This window comes from Micropterus dolomieu, linkage group LG10 (genome assembly GCF_021292245.1).
Source record: "Micropterus dolomieu isolate WLL.071019.BEF.003 ecotype Adirondacks linkage group LG10, ASM2129224v1, whole genome shotgun sequence".
NCBI lineage: Eukaryota > Metazoa > Chordata > Actinopteri > Centrarchiformes > Centrarchidae > Micropterus > Micropterus dolomieu.
The window spans coordinates 12,699,345-12,719,778 of record NC_060159.1 but is presented as its reverse complement, the minus strand read 5'-3'; the positions used below and the strand labels follow the sequence as shown (position 1 = coordinate 12,719,778).

The 20,434-nt window shown below is 41.7% G+C and overlaps 1 protein-coding gene across 1 annotated transcript in view; it reads right to left on the bottom strand.

Moving 5' to 3' along the window:
- Positions 1–3,639: 3,639 nt before the first annotated feature.
- LOC123978220 (neuroblastoma-amplified sequence-like) overlaps positions 3,640–20,434 on the bottom strand; it is a 30,178-nt gene continuing 13,383 nt past the window's right edge. Inside the window, exons 5-9 of the mRNA XM_046061389.1 lie at positions 16,526–16,866; positions 14,655–14,879; positions 9,417–9,607; positions 5,140–5,229; positions 3,640–3,982 (exon numbers count right to left, since the gene is read on the bottom strand). Of these exons, the coding sequence (XP_045917345.1) occupies positions 3,682–3,982; positions 5,140–5,229; positions 9,417–9,607; positions 14,655–14,879; positions 16,526–16,866 (1,148 nt within the window). The 3' untranslated portion in view covers positions 3,640–3,681. The remainder of the gene's footprint in view (positions 3,983–5,139; positions 5,230–9,416; positions 9,608–14,654; positions 14,880–16,525; positions 16,867–20,434) is intronic.

The following is a 20,434-nucleotide window of genomic DNA, read 5'->3' as shown; positions in this document are numbered from 1 at the left end:
CCCTGGTGATACTGATGCACAGGAATAACTTAGGCTGTAAGCCCTGTTGCCAAGATGTGCGAGCCTGCTGGCAGCTTAACAGACAAAAACAGCAACAAACATGGACGGCTAACAATTATATTGTTGACATATTTAGTGTATTTACATACAGTACATACTGCCCTAACTTTGACCTATTAGACAAAGATATATTAGCTACTCAAAGTTTACAGTTTGTAAGCTAATTCACTTTGGCTTAAAGGGTTAGTGGAAATATGAAGCTAAAGCCAGCAACCCATTAGCTCAGTTTAATCCTAACCCTCACCAAGAAAGAAAATGTGTAATTTCCATAATGTCAAACTTCTCCTTTAAAGATCCACAAAAGTGAAGTCTGAGAGGAAATTTAAAAAAATCAGCAATCAAAAAATAAAATTATTACTGTTATAGCAGATTTTAGTTGATCCTATTTGCTGCTGTTCATTTTGGTCTGACAAGCGGCCAACTGCCTGGAAGGTCTCCAACCAAAGGAGTCGCAGCTTGAGCTAATATTAATAAATCACTATCAGTAGTAAGCACTCTAAGTCATATTACCTTCTGGCAACAAAACTAATCCTGTTGTAAAAGAAAATCATAACTTTCTATCTGCTTGTACCCTCTGCCAGAAGGTCAGCAGTCATGGTCCCTTCGGCAAGGCAGATGAACTCAGATACAGTATTAATGGCACAACATCCCAGCAGACCAACACCACTCTGACTTTATCATTTGTATCCGTATTTTACCCCAAAAACTCAAGTAGTCATAGTGTGCATTTTCAGAACGCACAACTAATTACTTGCTTTTAAGCTCCCTTGTTGCATCTTTAAGAAATTTTCACATTTCTATATCAATCTTTTTATATAATAAGCATAATGTCTGTAATTTATCAGTGACAATTAACCAGGCCCATTTGTAGCACTCTGAAAGCGACAAATGACAGCAATTTCGACCCATAATAATTACTTGATCAATTAAAAATTTTGAAAAGACACCTGGAGCTTCATCTGCCTCGCTTTCTTCTCCTTCGCTCTTGGTCAATTAACAAGTGTTCATTTCATCCTCATCCCTAAAATGACTCTTTCCAAAAAACTTTTGAAATATTAGTTTCCTTTCTCTTAACTTGCTACAATAAATAATAATTGTATAAAATAAAATAACTTGTGAGGTCCCCGGGCATTCTGTGAAATTGTTTTCTTTTCCTCTTTTGATTCATCAATTGCATTTTAGTATTGTTTATATTGAAGAACGTCAGAAAGAGAGGAATACAAAGAGAGGTGGATTTATAGACTTTGCACATCAGAGACAGGCAGACACACATAGAGAGAAAGAGGGAGAGAGAGAGATTCATTTCTAAGATCAAAGCAAAATTTCCTGCAACCTTGTTTCCAGTTACATCCCTTTCCTGAATGAAGACAGTGGGTATATACAGAATTTCTGTGCATGTATCTCAATGCATGGAAACTTTGTGTGTGTGTGTGAGTGCATATAGCTATTTCACAGCTGCCTTTGATCGTAGGCGACAGTGCTAATCAGATGTCTTTTCAGAACAGCAAACAGACAGCGGCAGAAAAGGAAAGATGACAGAAACTCCAACATAAACATAATACTGGTATCAGTTTCACTCACAAACAGTGGCTTGACAGCACAGTTGTCATGGAAACCACAGCAGGCGGTCTATTAGTGTGTATGTGTGTGTCTGTGTGTGTGTCAACTGCATGGGAAGGCTGAGGGCAGTGAAACATGGATCCACTGGTTTATGTGTGTGTGAGTGTGTGTCTCTCTGTCTGCCTGTGGGACACAGAAGGGAGTTGTGCTGATTAGTTAAGGGACCAGGAGGACAGAAAGGGAACAATACCAACTCCTTTCCTTCCTGCTTTTCCCTCCCTGTCGTCTGTCAGCATCTGACTTGTTTCCTATACGTACCTCTCTCTTTCTTGTTCTAAGCCAACGTGATGAGGTCAGACTGGGGTGCTACTATCTCTGGCATGTCCTAAGGGCACTGACGTACTGCCACGAGTGCCAGCAATGCTCACGGGCGGTACCAGCCTAGCAAACATGATTACCGCACTGCCGCTTTCAGCCGAGCAACAGCCAGTGGAGACAATGAAGTATCACTCCAATTACGAAGCCAAATGTGATATAAAATTTTAAAAAAGTGAGTGCATGTGTGCTTAAATGTGTTTGTTCATGCATATTTGTGGGAAAAATCTTTCCAACTAACAAAAGATTTGAAAATATACCCTGCTCACACATTGAAAGGCCTTTGGTTGCCTTGAAGAGAGATGAGAGAAAGTGGCACTTTGTCTGAAACGAGTCTCGCTCTCAATCTTTTACAAGATTAATTAACTGATCCCTTGGATGTACACTCGCTTAAGAGCGTGCGTGTGTGCTCGTCTGCGCATGCGTATTTGCTTGGTCAGAGCCTGCCAAATGTCGAGTGTGCACACCTGACTACCTGCGCTGACAATAGCCCACGGCTGCGCGCATATATTTACACATTCATTAACAAGATCGGGCCATTAATAAGTCAGTCAGGAAACTTAATGAATGGCCACTCAGTGGTTGGTTACACTGGGGAGGGGGAAGAAAGCAGACTGTGCCACGCATGCCGCACCTGCAAACATACACGTGAAAACACCTAGCATGCTTGAACCCAGATACTGTACATACTGTGCACTGAACATTAATGCAAATATACAGATGATTTTTGAACACTTACAAGCACTTATGCGTTGGCGTGTTGGTTTTACATTTACATAGACAAACAAACAAATGTATCTCCATTAGTAAGACTTAAAAATCCAGGATCAAGGTACTTTCATTTATGAATAACCTCCTAAAGTACAGTACCGCAATCTGCAGAATGTTTTTTTCAAATCACTTCTGAAGACCTGTTCCCACACATTCAATTTAAAAGGATCTAATGTTCTCTTTCTGCTAATGATTTTTTTTTATCATGGTGTGATGCTATAGTTTTATGCAGGTGATCCTAAACTGGAGATGTATCCCACCCAAAGCCTCTCCTTGTGTTTTTAAATGAACATTGATTCCATGTATTTTGTCAAGTGTGATTATTAAGTGCAAACGTCAGTCTTTTCAGAAAGGTCAACACGGATTACATTACACACAGCTACAAACTGAAAGGAAACACATCATTTGGAAGTTTCTGGTTTCGTGTTAAGTACACAGCGCACATATTTATATTCAAATGTAGATGCACCACTGCCATTTTGAATCAGATTTTGCGAGATCACACATTTGTTTACTTGTACTGGCTCTATAAATAACCTAGCTAACTGTCTGCAAAGGTCTTCAAAAATTCAGTGTCAGCATCAACTTTAGCAGCAAAGCAATAAACAGACGTTAAGTACACCGCCTTTTTTGATAGCTCCATATTGTTACATAATGGGAATGTATATGTCAGCATTCACATGTTTCATGATGGGATGAGTGGGTAATTTATCTATCCTCTTAGCATCTTCACTACCCCATTTCTACTTTCCACTTATCTTTTCCCTCCACCCATCAATTTCTAGTACATTTTCAAAGTTTATGGCAGAGCATTTGATGTTATGACCTTGGAGAAAACAAAGAAAAATCTGTAGCGTGTAACTTCAGATCAAGTACCAGTGTTCTATTTTATTTTATTTTTTAGAGTGCTTGGAATTAAAGTTGTTTCTCAACTAACGTATACTTAACATCTCTAAAATTTGCACTATAATGAGTGGAGGGCTGATGAGTCATGGTTGCTTGTAAATGTGTGAGCGCATCTGTGCACATTACCTCTCTGTCTTTGAGAACAGCCTGAGTTCTGTAGAGCAGCAGAAGACGAACGTCACTGTCCCGGAGGTTGAAGTTACTCTCCAGGATCTGCAGCACGTCGATCCGAGGCCGCACAGGTAGTGACGCGTCACTGCAGAATGGATGCAACCAAGCCAGGAGGTCATCAGAAGTCACTGTGCTGTCGCTAAGAGAGAGAGAGAGGATGGTGAGAAGGACAGCAGTCAGACAGGCCCAGTGAGGCAGCGATAGAGACAGATAGAGAGGAAAGGTTCAGAAGTTCTACTAAAAGAAACTAATTCCCACTAAAAGTGGGAAGGAGCCGAACTTAAGTTTTTTTTTTTTCTTTCACAGGCTGAAAAATTTAATAAACTTGCCAAGAAAAATGTTCACCACCAGAAAAATTATGTTTTTTTTATCCGAAACACAGATGCCAACCTGGCAGGAATGCCATTTTTATGTGTAAAAAAATGTAATACAGACATCCAAACAAATCAAAAGACAACATTCCAAATTACAGCTATTAAAACTATTAGTCAACTAGTAAATTTGTTGACTGACAGAAAGGTCATCAGTCATCACTTTTTTAGGGCAAAAAAAGACAAACAATTCACTGGTTTCAGCTTCTGAAATGTGAGGATCTTATTAAATTGCATCTGTTTGCCTTTCAGGCAGCTGGTTGGACCACACAATAAATCTGAAGCAGTTAACTTGGGCTTTAGGAAACTGTGATGGGCATTTTTCACCATTTTCTAACATTTTATAGCGATTAATGGAAGAAAAAATGTTTGTTGCAGCCTTAATCCAGACAACAAAAGAAACAGAAGCTTAGATCACATCGCTTTGTGCAGAACTACACTGGCAGGCAGCAAATTAGCAGTCATTTTGTCCCAGATCCATTATTTAACTTTGATTTGTTTGGCTGATGGTCACAAAAGAGCTGACCAGCGTAAAAAAGCCGCCATCAAAATGTTGTCACCACAATAAAGCTACCAGACAGGTTGGCAGGTGCCTCGTGTTGATTCAAATATTAAACAGACATTTTACTGGCATTTGACACTCAGCAGGTGTTAATGAATGGAGCTGAGAAGAGGCGAGCATGAAAAAGAGAAACATCTTTGAATGTGTGATTCATGTATGACTCAAAAGCACAATTTTGGATCAAGTACACATGCTTGGGATTGAATTACCTGACATTCTGCTCTATGAGGATGATTTACTTTAAGGATAGCAATTAATGTCATCGATAGAAGGTTTCAACAAACATAGTAAGACAATGGTGTGTGTGTGTGTGCGTGCATATACGCGTGTGTGCGTGTGTGTGACTAGATACAGATGACCTACCCAGTCTGGACATTGTTGTGCACAGCAGTCACCATGGCTTCCAGGACCCTGAGGGGTTGTGGGTAATTTGTCAGGGCGCCTGGGTCTTCGCTGAAAAACAAACCACATCCCCACAATCATCTTATACAAACGCTAATTAAGATAAGGTTTCAAAATTACCACAATACAGAGGGACAACAACAAAAAAAAAATCAAAGGCTTTCTTCTCAGGGACAGTGTTAGTTCAAAATATGTCTGGCAGCGATTAAATGTTTGAAGCAAACGCAGCTTTGTAAAAATTAACCATCATCAAATTATGTAAAGTCCCGGAGACATGAAGCAACAGCAAAACATTTAAACCCATCTCCAACGTAACAAGCTCACAAGCTCTGTGAGTGTGCCGGTAAAACGCACCAGAATATTTAATCATCACAACGCTGATAAGGGGTGTTTAGAGGCTTCTCTTTTCAAATGAGGTGTAAATGAGATAGATCTAATGGTACATATTAGTAGGTGAGCTTAAAAAATGGGTGATATGTGACCTTTTCTGCAGAGTCATTATTGTATTTCCTAGTGTGGGTTCTGCTGCAGTTTGTGTGTGTGTGTCTGTACTATATGTCGCAAGAGGAGGGCCATTTTTCACAAAGACAGAAAGTGGGGGGGGGGGGGGGGGGGGGGGGGGGGGGGGGGGGTTGATTTCCCCTGACTCAACTCCCAACTCCTTTGCTGCTTTGCTCATGTACACAAACATGCCACAGCCCATGCACACAAACACACACACACACACACACACACACATAATACCCATGCATGCACAAAACATACAAACGATCTGGCAAAAGGTGGAAAGACAACGCAGCATTTTCTTTATTGCATTTCACCACTTCCACTTTCTCCTCAAAGACACACAAACACAGAATAGTTATGACAGATACAAAAGATGGCCATTAGTGTGAGGCTCAGGTATGCCTGCTGTGCCAGACTGAAGGCTTCGAGAGAGCCAAAAACAAGACCGGCTCATTCATACCTGCCAAACACAATGCCTCAAGAAAGACCCTGCAATGACGGACACACACACGCGTGTGCATACACAGTCACTTTGAGTCATACTTGAATGCATTAAGGGATATTCATATGCAAGAGCACAAAGTCACACGTTCAAGGGAAAGAACACCTCCAGTGAATTCATAAGGCAACCATCACACAGAACACACACACATTGACACAATTTGTGTGTGTGTATGTGTGTGTATGTGTGTGCGTGCTGCTGTGGAAGCAGAGTGAGACCTGGAGGGGAACAGCTGTATTAGGCTGCATTAATTATAAGAAGATAATGAATCAGAGAAAAGGGGTAGAGCGCGCGCATGCAAGAAAGAGTGTGTGTATGTGTGTGTTCATTGGGGATAGTGTCTGCACGTCTGCTTAACTACTGCCTGCGCGTGTAAGTATTTTCTGGTATGTGTGTAAATTGCAGGTGCCATCTATCTCCACCATGCACCATTGAGCAGCCATAAAGAAGCAGGAAATGAGGCAGGAATATAATCAAGGCGATTGGCAGTCATTTATCAAGCCAATCAGATGTCCCGATGATATCTGGCCCTGTCAGTAAAACCTTGCTCCTTGGTCTGTCAGTATTAGCACACACGGTTCTTGGGCCATAAAGGACAGACCAAACCACAACTCTAAAAATAAGCCTTCCTTTTAATACATGTGTTAAATCAAAGCAACTTCCTACTTTGTGTTTAGTTTCCTGTCTCTTCATACCATCAATGATCACACTACTTCAAACAATATCCAAATATTTTCCATGGCTTCAACATCTAGCAGCTCTCCAGACGTGTCGGGGTGAATCATCTCTCCCTTCCCTTTGAATGCAGGGAGCAGGAAGACACCGATAAAATGCTGTGAGTCCATCTCCCATTGGCAGCTACAATAGATTCAATTCAACACTTCAGGCATTTGTTTTGACAGTGTTTTTCCCACCAACATGTTGAACCCAAACTGGATCAATATGCAGTATATTTTCAGATAACAACCAACAGAGATCAGGCAGTAGGTGGCCGTCAATATTTTTGAATATACATCATACAACCGACTTGAGTGGATATTGATACAGCTCTTAATCTGACTTGTTTTAAAAATACATATAGTTTTACATACATATGTATATAATCTTACCGGACAGGTATGACGGGGGTTCGTGTAGATGATAATGTTGTTTGACAAGGCGCAACACTGAATGTAAAAGAGATGAAGATAAGGAAAAAGGGAAATACATGTACTGACCTGAAAACTAGATTTTTCTTCCTGCCTTCATTAGTTTTGTCACAAGGGGACGGTATCTTCGATAGCACACAGTGCACAAGCCTACAACTGTGTCATTTTCTCAACACTGTCCTATTATTATTAAACAATTTCTGGACAACTCAGGGCTTACAGGGGGCCACACATTTTTTTTTTTTATAACCCAATGAAGAGAAAACGTGATATCCACAAAAACAAACACTAGCTGCAGAGGCAGCTGGTGTCGAGGTGTAGAATATAAAGTGTTCTGACTCCTGAAGCAGTATGTGTTTTGTGGTTTTAGCCAAATGATGGTGAAGAATTTGGTAACTATTAGAAAATACAACTGCAGTGGTTTCGCAATACAGCGTTAAGCCAGCTTCTTTGTAAAGTGTATAAAGGAAATACATTTTGTGGTTTAGAATTATCAAACCTATGACATTCTAGAGCCCTATTTTAATGATCTAAGCGCACGGCGTGAAACGCAGTTGTGTTTGGGGTGTGTCCAACTCCAATTTTGCTAGTTTAACAGCAGAAAAAATGGTCAGTGCGCCTGGCGCTAATTTAAATGTGAGTCATGGGTGTGCAGTGGGCGTAACATGCAATAAACCAATCAGAGTATCATCTCCCTTTTACTTTAAAAGCCTGGTGCGCTTGTACCATGGCACATTGCTATTATAATGGAGGATGAAAGGCACATTATAAAAACAATCAATTGAGAGTGGGGGGGAAATGAACAAAAGTGTGGACGTGATATAAAAACCATCTCTGATCATGAAGCCTGACGTTATTCTGCAGCTCTGTGGTTTCTCAGTGAGGTGTCTGAACAACACTACAGACTGGAGTCTGTTAACATACAGACAGACGCTGTCGCTTCAATAAAACGTCTGGATCCTCTCTGCACTGCATTATTAGAAACTATGATAAACCGGTCATGGGTCACATCTCTCTCTCTTCCACTGGTTTCTTTATTTTGTGTTTTATTGCTGTATGAGTGTTTTCTTTAACGATTTCCTTTCATGAATCAAGAGGTTGCTGTCAGTCATTTTAAATGTTTCCATGTCCGCATTAGTCACAGCAAGTATCGTGGAGCACTTAAGCAGCAAAACAAAAAAGTTCTTGTTATAAACTTGACATGACAGGACAGAGGAAACTCTCCAGAGGAAACAGAATTCAACTTTTAGCTTCTGAAATAATTTTGACCCTCTGATAGAGCTCAGGATTGATCAGGAGGATGGCTGCTTTACTCCAGTTTCATTATATGAAACGGGACTGTGTGTGAGACATTTTGGATGTGTAGAAGAACACAGAACATGAATTACCATTAGTTCCTGACCGATCCTGCGCCCCTAAAATAACAAACAACAATGAAATACTGTGCCATTCACTTTAGACCTGTTTTTCTTGGGGTCAACGGCGCAATTGCTTTCTGAATGACAATGATGAAAAATGACAACTGCGTCAGTTGGAAACTGACACAATAACTAACAATAATACTTGCACTGCGCTTTGTGCTGGGTGCAAGATAGCGCGCCCCCCCCCCCGACTCACAAGTTAAATTATGTTAAAATTTGGTGAATGGATAACATTGTTTAAATAAGACTTTACTTCATTACTGTGCTTTGAAGGCGCTGGTAAGTTAATTATTGAACTTTAGAGAAAGCCAGTCCAGCAGTTTCCCCCTGCTTCCAGTCTTTACACTAAGCTAATCGCCTCCTGGCTCCCGCTCCATATTTAGGGCACCGACATGAGAGTGTTATCGATTTTCTCATCCAAATTTTGGCCAAAGTAAGCCAAAAAGTGTATTTTCCAAAATGCTAAATAACTCCTTCAACTGTACAGCCAAGATTATCTGTGCCATTGTGCATGTTCTCAATGGGAAGATTGTGTACATTTGTATTGACAAGATTTGACTTGACTGTACCACCTCGGAGTCTGTGCTGTGTGTTGAGTTTGTGTTTTCTATTGTGTATATGAAGAAAGAGTGCAAACAGATGGAGGGAGAGAGAAAATACCTGAGTGCAGCCACTACTCTCTCCATTGCATCCTGAAGCACCGTTTTAACAGACAGGTCCAGGGGACCAACAGCCACGTGCAGAAGCTCTCCAATGCGCTCCAGAGGCTGCCCATCAGTTGCCATGGTGACCGCCAGCTCATGTACTTTTGACCTCTCCGATCGGGACAAATCATAAAGTTGACTGTAACGCTGGAATAGAGAAACCAAATTGTGATTAGAATGTATGGGAGTGCAGACATTTTTCACTTATCATGGGAAAAAGGACAGAAATAAAGATAAGTATATGAGGTGGCAGATTAATTAACAATGGAGAAGTTTACAATTCAAAAATAGAGACAAACAAATAATTAGTTGACAGAAAAAAGAGACACGCAAAAAGCAAGATTTCAGAGATAGGAACTGAAGAGAAAAAGAAAAGCAGTGAGAGACAAAAGCGTGGTGTAGGAAGGACAAAGTTTAGTGAGTGAAGTCTGTTGAGTGCTTTGCTCTCTTCAAGTATTAACCCAGAGGGCGGCACTGGCCTGAACCTGCTAACCCTCTCTACTGTCCTGCTCGATTTTTGCTTGTTTTTCTCCGTTCCAATAATGGGTGAGAATCGCAACCTGGAGAGTCGGAAATGGTATTTGGTTGGTTTATTGTGTGAGTCAGTCAGTCAGTCGGTGTGTGTTTTTACAAAGCTGTGTGAATATTAAGGAAAAAGACAATTGAAATTGTAACTATTTGTTCATCTTAAAATCATTTAAGCAGAAATAATCTTTAAATTCCAAATTACACTGAATACTACTGGTATTTTCTCACACTTGTTGGAGAAACAAATGGGGGCTTGTCTAAAGGTTAGTGCAGTAAAACTTGTTTGGTGCATCAGGGTGCGTGGTGTCACTGCACTGCTGATTAGTCATTTGGTCCAGCTGTGTGCTGGTTTTGTGCTTTGTCTTGGGAGATGCATTATGTGTTGGGTTTTCAGGAAGCCGTACTGGCAGACTGGTATACATTTTTTTATGCTGACCAGAGGGTACGTGTAACTGTGTTTTTGATATGCTTTGTACAGGCATTCCCCGTTTGGGTTGCATCACTTTGGTGTTTTCATAGAATTGTGGTGACATGGTTAGTGTCAGCTGTTTTTGGACAAGCTGTCTAGGGGGGCACATCCGTGTGATGTTGTGGGGTGCCTGCATGCAGGCTGCACCACAAATCCGCAAGTTTTTCGTGCATAAATACCCACCACAAGCCGCATGAAGACTAGGGGGAAATGTTCCTGTTTGTGGGTTGTGCGTGTCTGCAGTTAACGTTACCGTCTGGTTACGTTAAGTTGAAGTTATGGCTTCTTTGTCTTCGTTTTTTGGTGCGCCTATGGTGGCATTTACCAGTGGCATTAAGAGGGAGCAACTAGTCAGAACACAGAGCATTATGGTGTTAATGAGTGGTAAGGATGACATTAAAAATGTTACCTTGTCATCTTTGGTTGAGCAAGTAAACTTGCTGTGGCAGAGCCTGTTTCTGTGCTGGTGTTACCAACATGGACAGTTGAAACTGTAAATCAGTGCTTTGTCTAATCTTAAATGATGTACTACAAAAAAATTTTAAACCCTGTGTATCTTAGTATCTTTTGGTTTATTGTAGATTTTGGTCTGGTTGGAACTAAAACATTGGCACTGGGGAAGTAAATCATCCAGGTTAGCGCCTGACTTGGTGGGTTGGCCTGCTAGTTTTGGTAATATCTAAACGCTTGGCTCATGCTTTGTTTGGTTAGTATGAGTTTGGTTGTAGCTTTATTTCCTTGTGCTGTCTGTCTTGGGACGGCTTGGTTGGCTAGTGAGCCTTTGTTTGGAGGAAACTTTGGTGTGATACTTTGGTTTAGCGCATTTGTGATGGTTCCAGTTTTGTATGTATATGGTTGCTGGAGTTTTGGTATATTATGTCTAGCAGAAGGCCAACTTGTTCGTTTGGGATGAGCTTCGGGTACTCATTTTCATGTGAACTTTGGGTCAGGGCTTTGCCCTCAACTTTCCAGTTGTCAGTATTCCTCATTTTGTGTTCTGCAAAACCGGATCTGTTGGTATAGTTTGGACATGAAGTAGCCTATGTCAAAAACAAGGACAATGTGGTGGTGGATGCTCTGTCTTGTGCCCCAGCTGAGTTGTGTAATTTTATCTCTGGTTTACTTGTGGTCAACCAGACTGTTAGTTCTGTAATGTTTTGGTTGTTTTTATTGTGTACTTGTAGGAAGTAGGTTTGGGGTTCCCCTTTTGGGGTGACACCCTGTGGAGTCGTGTGGGTGTGGCCAATCTCTATCCCTTGCAGGTGAAGAGCTGAGACTGATTGCAGTAACTCTGGGCACTCTGCCCTGTACAGTATCTCTAACTCGGTCTTCCCATTCTGCAGGAGGCTGCTGTTGAGACCAGGTCAGACCTCCCTGCAGGCCGGCTCCCCGTTCAGTTTGGTTTTCTTTGATTTTAGACTTCATAATTTGGTTAATCTTGGTTTAAATAAACATATTTTGTTAAACTTCTACCATGGTGTGTCTCCCTTTTGTTTGTGGCCTTTTAAGTCAGGTCATAACAAATGGCTGAGATACAGGACTTCCGAGGCAACTCCGCAGTAAATGGAATGGTATCAATGGGCAAATACAAGTCTGCCGATATGCAGTCACAGAAGGGAAAACCTGGGGTTTTGAAGAAGCTAGATGCACATTAATGTTAGTAACGCACATTTTTGCCTTCCCAAAGAAAATACAGGAAACAAAGGAAAGGTGTTGCTGTAACGTGCATCGTTTTGTTACATAGGTTTGACATTGTTTGTTTGATTTGGAAAAGGCTTACGATCTTTGCACCCAATACATTCAGTGGGAGGTGTTGGAAGAGAGTTCTTTGACCTCCTGTGCACTCTGAGCAGTACATTGACATTCCTGGCATTACATCAAGCACAATCAGCGTTGGCATTGGACTGGGATGCCCTTTGTCACCTCTCCTGTAATATTCACTGACAAGATATTTAGGACAGGGTATTGATATTCATATGATATTCATGATATATGGCCTTCATATATTCATGATATAGGATTTTCATATTATATTCACTGGCAGAATATCAACGCCTAGCTGAAGATTGTAGAGTGGCTGGTTGGGTAACATTAGATTGTGACAGAACTGTACTACAAAACTAAGCTTTCAATGCTTTGTTGCATTGTGATGATCAAAAGATTAGGATACTGACTTAGAGAGATTAAGGGTACAAGTGCGAGATATGAGGCTTTTCCGCAGGCTGGCTGGTTTTACGAAAAGTAGCTTGGTTTGGGCGCCCCTTGGCTACTTCCTTTCAACTGTGTTGTAGGAATAAACTGCTAAGAGAAAACTCTAGGGCAGACCCAGGACACGAAGGAAGAATTAGAGGAAGGTTGTGGGGAAAGGGCCATTTGGGCCAGTCTGTGTGTCCCTGTCAAAGGATGGAACGATTGATGGATGCATGGATATTTGCCTGCCGAAATATAGGTTAAGATGTCAACTATTAATTTCAATGTCCCCATTTTGTATCACGCCAGTGGAGCTTTGTTGCATGTCATTCTCCATCCCTCTCTTACCTCATTTCCTGTCATCTTTCTACAGTCTCTATCAAATAAAAATAAAAAATGCCTTGCATGCTACAGCCTTATGAAACCTAATCATGGGCATGGTTTTTATGCTGTACAGTATTTTTCATTGTACATGATATCAAAACATCAAAGGTTTAAATACAGGACTGTGCTAACTTGTATAGTAATTTGTCCACAGCAAAATGTTATCTTTTTCACAGCTATTCTTTGGTATGTAATTTGCTGTCCTCATGGTACGTCAAGGCGCCTGTGGTGGATTCATCTACTAATAAACTAATATTCCAAGGAGCTGGTTACGTACACTTGATAAATGACCACAGTATTGCCAAACAAAGCCTACAGAGCTCCTCCTATCTATCTTTATCTACCTATCTGCCCTTTTCCTGGTTCTTATATTCTTCTTATCCATCTCCAAAGATCCAATTGCTTCCGTCACCAGTAGAAAGGAAGTTACAATGTAGAGGTTGTGTGTGTGCATGACTTACAGCTTTACAGCTCTGGGCTAAATAAAACGGGCTAAATATTATAAACTAGCACGGTGTGGGAGTCAGAAATGACCGGTTTTCATGGATATCTCATAGCTTGCCACATCATAACGTCCCCTCTCTCTAGCCACACATACATTTTGTGTATACACACGCACCCACCCATCCACCAACAGAGAGGTGACAGTGGGGTAAGTCCGTGTGACTTTGCTTAATGAGATACAGCATGGTGTCCATCCTGCATATACGACCATGTGGAAGGGCTCATTTGAAACAGCAGCACATAGATTTACATTAATATACCCTTGACTGGTCCCGGTGAGGCTGGGAAGAGCTTAGTCGAGCAGAACCAGCCCGGGAATATACAGCACACGCAAACACAGGTGACCCCATGAACAGTCAAGGGAAGAGGACGTCAGCGATCAAGTGTGTGCGCAAGTGAATACATGTCCCAAAGGTTGTGACTGAGTCTTAATCAAAAGCGTTTTGAGAAAGACTATTGAGTCAATTTGCCTGTTAATTAACAAGAAGAAAGACACACACATTAAACACATCTCTCTTGCAGATGGACATTACAGTGTGTCATCATAAAGTAGTAGGTGATTAGCTTTATCCAAAGAAATAATTCTGCCCTTTCAGTAATAAAAAAACAACACATTATCATCATTTCTTACATGGTCTGTAGACTTAAATAGTTCAAAAATATATTCTAAAATTCATCCAGATAATAAAGCTAAGACTATTTTTTTTTTAAGGTGAGCAAGCAAAGGCACTTTTTTGAAAGGGAACTTTTAGGCTTGCCAAGAAAAGTTGAACCTATGACTTTTCTTGCCAAGCCTAAAAGTTCCCTTTCATGCAATTTCTATGAGTTTCCTACAGAAATCCACCAGATTTAGCTGCATATAATTCACAATGCCTTAGTATTTTAACTTAAGACATTGAACTGATCACTCAAGGTATATGCTAAAGCACGGCCATGAGTCACTGCAGCAAGCAATCTGGGCATCTACTGTATGTCCACACTAGTTGACATTTACCTTAACAACGGAAAAATCTCTATTGGTCTTTGTGTGTTCTTTTAACTGATCATTTAACACACATTTACAGACTTGTACTCTTGATGAAATGAAAATGGCTTTAGTGTCTGGCAGATGGGGTCTACCTGCTGGCTGTCTTTGAGTGACAGTATGAAGGCATGGCTCAGGGTATCCAGGTGGGCTTGTGATTGCTGCAGGTGTGCTAGAGCCTCATCAAAAGTCATCCCTGCTGGGTCTGTCCCTTCCTGCTCCCCAGTACCATCGCCTCCTCTCTTCTTGCTCTTCTCGCCCAGCTGGCGCAGGGCTTTGGTGGCTCGCTTTATCACCTCTGACCTCGCCTGGATGCTCAGCTGGAGATGGAACAGGACGGAAGGAAGGAACAGAATGAGGATTGGGTTGGGGGTGGGGGTCAAATTGAACAAAGAGAGGGAAAGAGCTCCACAAGTTATGTATGTTAATTTCAAACTTAAGAGAAGCAGGTATAACCCCAATTTATCTGCCCCAAAATACCATCAGTAATTTGAGTAGCATGTGTGTACGTGTGTGAGAGGAGTGTGTAAGTGAGAGAGACCATAGCTGCCAGCCTAGTGTAACTGATTCAATTCAGTGAGAACAGGTTAACCATTCATGGAGAGAAGAGAGGGCCTTTTGGCTGTTGGAGGTTTCACACACTTTCATGGAAGCACACAGACCCACACATACATTAACACCACAAAGACACTTAAAAATCATTGAGCTAAGTCAGCCACACACTCAGACAAATGCTATTCATACTTCTGCATTTGCTAGATTTTGCTACTCAGAAGGACAGCTCTTTTCTCTGCCAGGGCAGGATGATCACTCAAATGGAGTTTCCTGACAAACCTCAAAATTTCTTTTGAGGGTAAGTGAGTATGCATATGTGTGTGAATGTGTACAAACAGGCTGGAGGTTGAGCAAGGGAGGATGCTCCCACCAAAGATGCTATCTAAGATAAATGCTTCTTGTATAATACTACTTGGGGGGTGCCAACACTCTGTTTCCCTTCAAAATATATGTCCAGTAGGAGGTCATCTCTCTCATCTCTAGGCCTTGTGGGATGGGGAGGCGGGGGGCAATGGGCTTGTGAAAGATCAGATGCATTCCTAACAGTGAGAAAGGTCAAGAATTCCCCTTTGAGGGTTCAAAAAGGACAGGAAAAAAAGGAAAGAGGAGCAGGGTGAGGGAAGAGAGAGCAGACAGTGGGTTTCTGAGAGGTAATCTGCATGTTAAAAAGCACAGTGTGAACAGTGCCTGCTGGGAATTGGAGTTTAATTGGCTCTGATGTATAGAGGGATCAATCAGCTCTAGTGGAGTCATAAGGAAAGTGAGGGTACATATGACAAAAGTGGAAGAAAAGGGAAGGTCTGGGGGGTGGCAGTGTGCCAGAATGAAAAAAAAGGCTAGTATTGATAAGGTGTGCCTAGGCACTTTAAGTCCTTTGCAGGACAATTTTTCAGAGTGCTGTAATTATGTAGCTGACATTTCTTGTGCAATTTTATAATTTCTTTTATAAATCACGACCGGTATGTGATTTGAGGTGACAGAGTGTGAATGTGAACAGAATAATGTATTCAAAATTCGGAAAGGGCTTTTGATGTTACAAAAATTGAACGGGGGAGGGGGGGGGGGCTCTGTACTCTGAAGAGTATAGAGTGAGGAATATGACAGTTTGATGTGGTGATTAGAAATCCCCACCATCCTTCCTTTTAGACAATATGAATCCTGTCTGGGTGGCTGCCTAGAACCAACCACAGTACCTTCTGGGCTGCAATTTCAAATTGTCTGTCTGCCCAACTCCCACCAGTTCCTGTCTGAGATGGTAATAGAAAATAGATCCTCCTTCACACTGTACTTTGTTACACTCTTTTCTGTCTGGCATACAGTAATTCATGTGAAAAAGATGGCTAGACTTCAAGAAAAAACTAAAATTTAAAAAACGCAAACATCACTATTGTTTGACCATATTTAGGCTTACATGTTTGACTGCATCAGGTGAGAAGGTGATGCTATCCAGGAAGTGGACAGCGTCAGCGGGCACCAGCCTGTCCAAGTATTTGGCACAGGCGTCATACGCATGGAGGTAGTCTTGATCGCTCTGTGGGGGTCTCTTCAGCAACTGGGGGTCTCCCTTCCAAAACAGCTTCTGCAGCCATACTGCATGGACTGCACTGGGGGAGACTGTTGCCCCTCCACCACCCAGCACAGGCAGCCGATTAGCAAGCTTGGAGATGGACAGTACGTTCTGACTGGTCAGAACTGGCTGCAGAGCGTCCAGCGGATCCAACAATTCATCAGTCAGATTTCGGTAGTTCAAACCTGCAAATGAGATAGTTTATTATTCAGAAACATGACTTGGCAAAGGGTCCGATTCGCCCCTCCCGACAATCGCTGGGGCGTTCCAGAACTAAGGCTAGTCGGAACCGATTACCAGCCCAAATGATCGTGTATTGTGAGAGGTTTAAAGACATAATCCTAAGGTTGCAGACTGCATATTTACGTGCCTCCAATCAGAAACCTGCAACAGCCAATGAGAGTGAGGTGACTGGGAAGCGTCACCAACGTGTTGCGTATTTGCTCGCACTATAGTATGTATAAACCATGCTAATTCCTCCCTCTAAGCCATGAGTTCATCTGTTCATCCACAGTTGTATTTTCTATTTTTAATTTTTTACTGCAAAACATAGCACACACAAGTGCAACGAGCTGACGACAACAGTCTGCCTCCATGTTTGTTTATGTCTTAAGTCAAGTTTGATAACGCTGGTTTCAGTGAGATTCCAAGTCCCCACAACCGCTTCCCTGAAATCATTTATTATAAAGTGTGTGGTCCTGTGTCTTGACTGAATCACCTGGAATGTGCTCTCTTATGATTAAAGTATACACAATCGGATGAATTCATTCATTATGTCTGTGGTATCCCAACTTTTAAAAATCGGTTAAGATTTAAAAATCCTCTAGTGTGCATTAGGCATTAGCACATAAATATTTACTTACCAAGGCACAATATAATAGTCACATCGTGGGAGCCCAATATTCAAACTATTATGGTATATCTAACACTTCACAGTTCACAAAGTGGAACTTTACAAGAGAGGCCTGTTTGAAGGTACATCCTAGACTGCTGTAGTTGCATATGGTATGTACAAACCATGCAGCACTTGCAGGATAATTACGATGATTTAATTTGCAGAGGTTGTTCGATATTGCATTACATGGCACAAATGCACAAAAGAGTAAAAGATTGATGTGAACAACAAAGATTGCGTGTGACCTGCCTGTGAAAGCGTGCTGTCTGTCGGTGTCTGCACGCTAAGGTGTACGGTTTGTCTGTGTGCATCATATCTTCTACCACTGCAGTACTCTGTGTATGTGTGTGTGTGTGAGAGAGAAAGAGAGCGAGTGGCATGCTCTTGGTCTCCAGCGCTATAAGACAGACACATTACTGTGGCAACACCACAGCCTGTCTGGGCTTTAAATATTTAACACTGGTCTGTCTGTGGGGAAGGCTCTGTCAACGTTGCTCGGAATCCCTCGCACACATAAAACAGCGAGTGTGTGCGCGCGCGCGCACACACACACACACACACACACACACACACACACACACACACACACACACACACACACACACACACACACACACACACACACACACACACACACACACACACACACACACACCTTTCAGACAGACCCAGACAGACACAGATAAGAGTTACTTGCTTACACATGTCCTCTCTTTCTGTCTCTCCCCTGCCTCACCCACTCTTTCTGTCTCTTCCACACCCAAGCAGCATCTCATCCCCCTCCTCAGGAGAGCCCACTCAGACAGTCACCTGGTACTGTCTGAAATTGTGATGAATATTGGACACACACCACCTGTCCCCTGCAATGTCTGGATGCCTCGAAAGCGAGTGTGTGTGTGTGTGTGTGAGAGCTTGCGTGTGTGCCCTGGAGACACCGCAACAGCCTGTGCGTCAAATTTGCTATAAGAGTGTGAATGCGTGGGGTAGGTTTTAATAGTGCGCGTGAACATGTGTGTCTGTGAGAGATATACAGAGAGTGTTAGTTTGTAAGTGTTAATGTGACAAAGTCAGTGTAAGTGACAGTACACGAGTACTAATCGCTTTGGTGAAGTACATATCCATGTACAGTATGGGCCAGATTTACTATCATCCCGAATAAAGAGTACTAAATAGCATGTGCATTCTAAAATATTGCACGTGTAACTGTAGTACATGTTATTGTGTAGATGACAACAGGTTCAAACACAATGGAGGTGGCAGTATTAAAATGAGGGTTTTGCATGTTTCAATGGTTTCCGCCACGGATAGTAGGGAGGGAAAGCAGCCACTGGGTAAAAACGTTGTTTTATTTAGTGCGTCCTGAGTATGTGAAAATCATACGGACCTACCCATCCTGCCTGCTTGGGACAGCACACCTGAAAAACGCGCTGTGAACAGTTGGTGATCGTTCCCTCTGGCTGGATGAATTTTACACGTGATCCATGCACTACTGCAGCTGGGAGCTCTCTGCAGCGCACACTGCGCATGGAAATGCAGAGTTGCAAGAAGTTTGGGCATGGTAGGTATTGCGTGACTCCTTTTTTTAAAACTGGCTCCAAATCAGCCCTTAGGTCAGCCAACAGTTCCAATATGGCATGGCTGGAGAGGAGCAATGTGCGCGTTATATGTTCCTCTGTCATGCCATATTATTGACACAAAAACCCTTTCTCAATTCTATTCAATTAAAATTTGCTTTATTGGCATGACTGTTAATACAACAGTATTGCCAAAGTTTCAAGGAAAACCCCCAAAACAATTCAATTCATATAGTTCAAGGAATAAATAAAATAAAATAATATTATATAATATCCAATATTTTTAATTTCTCCACATCTTCTATCATTACAGCTGTGTCTCCTCACAGCAATAACAGCAGCCATCTCTGCACAACACTTGGCGGTTTGCACTTTCCTTTCAAACGTATTTAATACAGAGGCTGTTGCACTCACATGAAATTGCGTTTAGACTTGTTAGATCACATTGCGTGTAGTAAATAAATGCATTTGCATGTTACCCTCCCATTACTTTACACAATAAAATTGAAACGCCCCAAATTGCACATTCATTAAGGCAAAAGTAGTAAATGAACAACAGGTGCTATCTTGCACTTTTTAAACACGTCATTCTCCATGTACACTGTTCGTAGATCAGCTTACATGTTAATTTGCTGGTGATATCAAGTTTGCACACATTTTTACTCATGCAAACCTTTAGTAAATCAGGCCCTATGTGTGAGTACTAATGTGTATCTATTAGTTTTACTTTTGCTACAGTTGTGCAAAGATAGTTTGCTCAACCCCTCCCCTGAGCAGCAATTGTCAAACCACAGCTTATCAACAGCAACTTGGTGTTGCGGCCCCGTTGAACTTTGGCTTTCTCCTAATCTTGAAGTGGTGTGCATGCGGCTCTAGTAAGAGTAAATGCAGCCCTTTTCTCATTTGTTCCATTTATAGTTTTGTCACTTAACTCCCAGCTGCTATAGATTCATTTTGCAGAAGACATTTTGACTTGTCAAAGCATGGAAAGCACAAGAAATCATTAATTAATACTATCAATGATGGCTGCATTCCATTGAGGCCAGTCAGTTCCAGGGTTCTGTTACTGTCCATGCCCACTCACTGACATGGCTCACTGCGACACTCAACGGAATGGAGTCATCGTTAATGTTAGTATTCAAAATATATGCTGTGAAAAATCGCTGGATATATCAACGTAAAAAAGTTTTGGCTCTGATGGGTTCACACCAAGCGGGAAGCTTCCGGTCTACAATATGAAGCCGATGCGGAAGTCCCTGAAACCTGCATTCTATTGAAAATCCA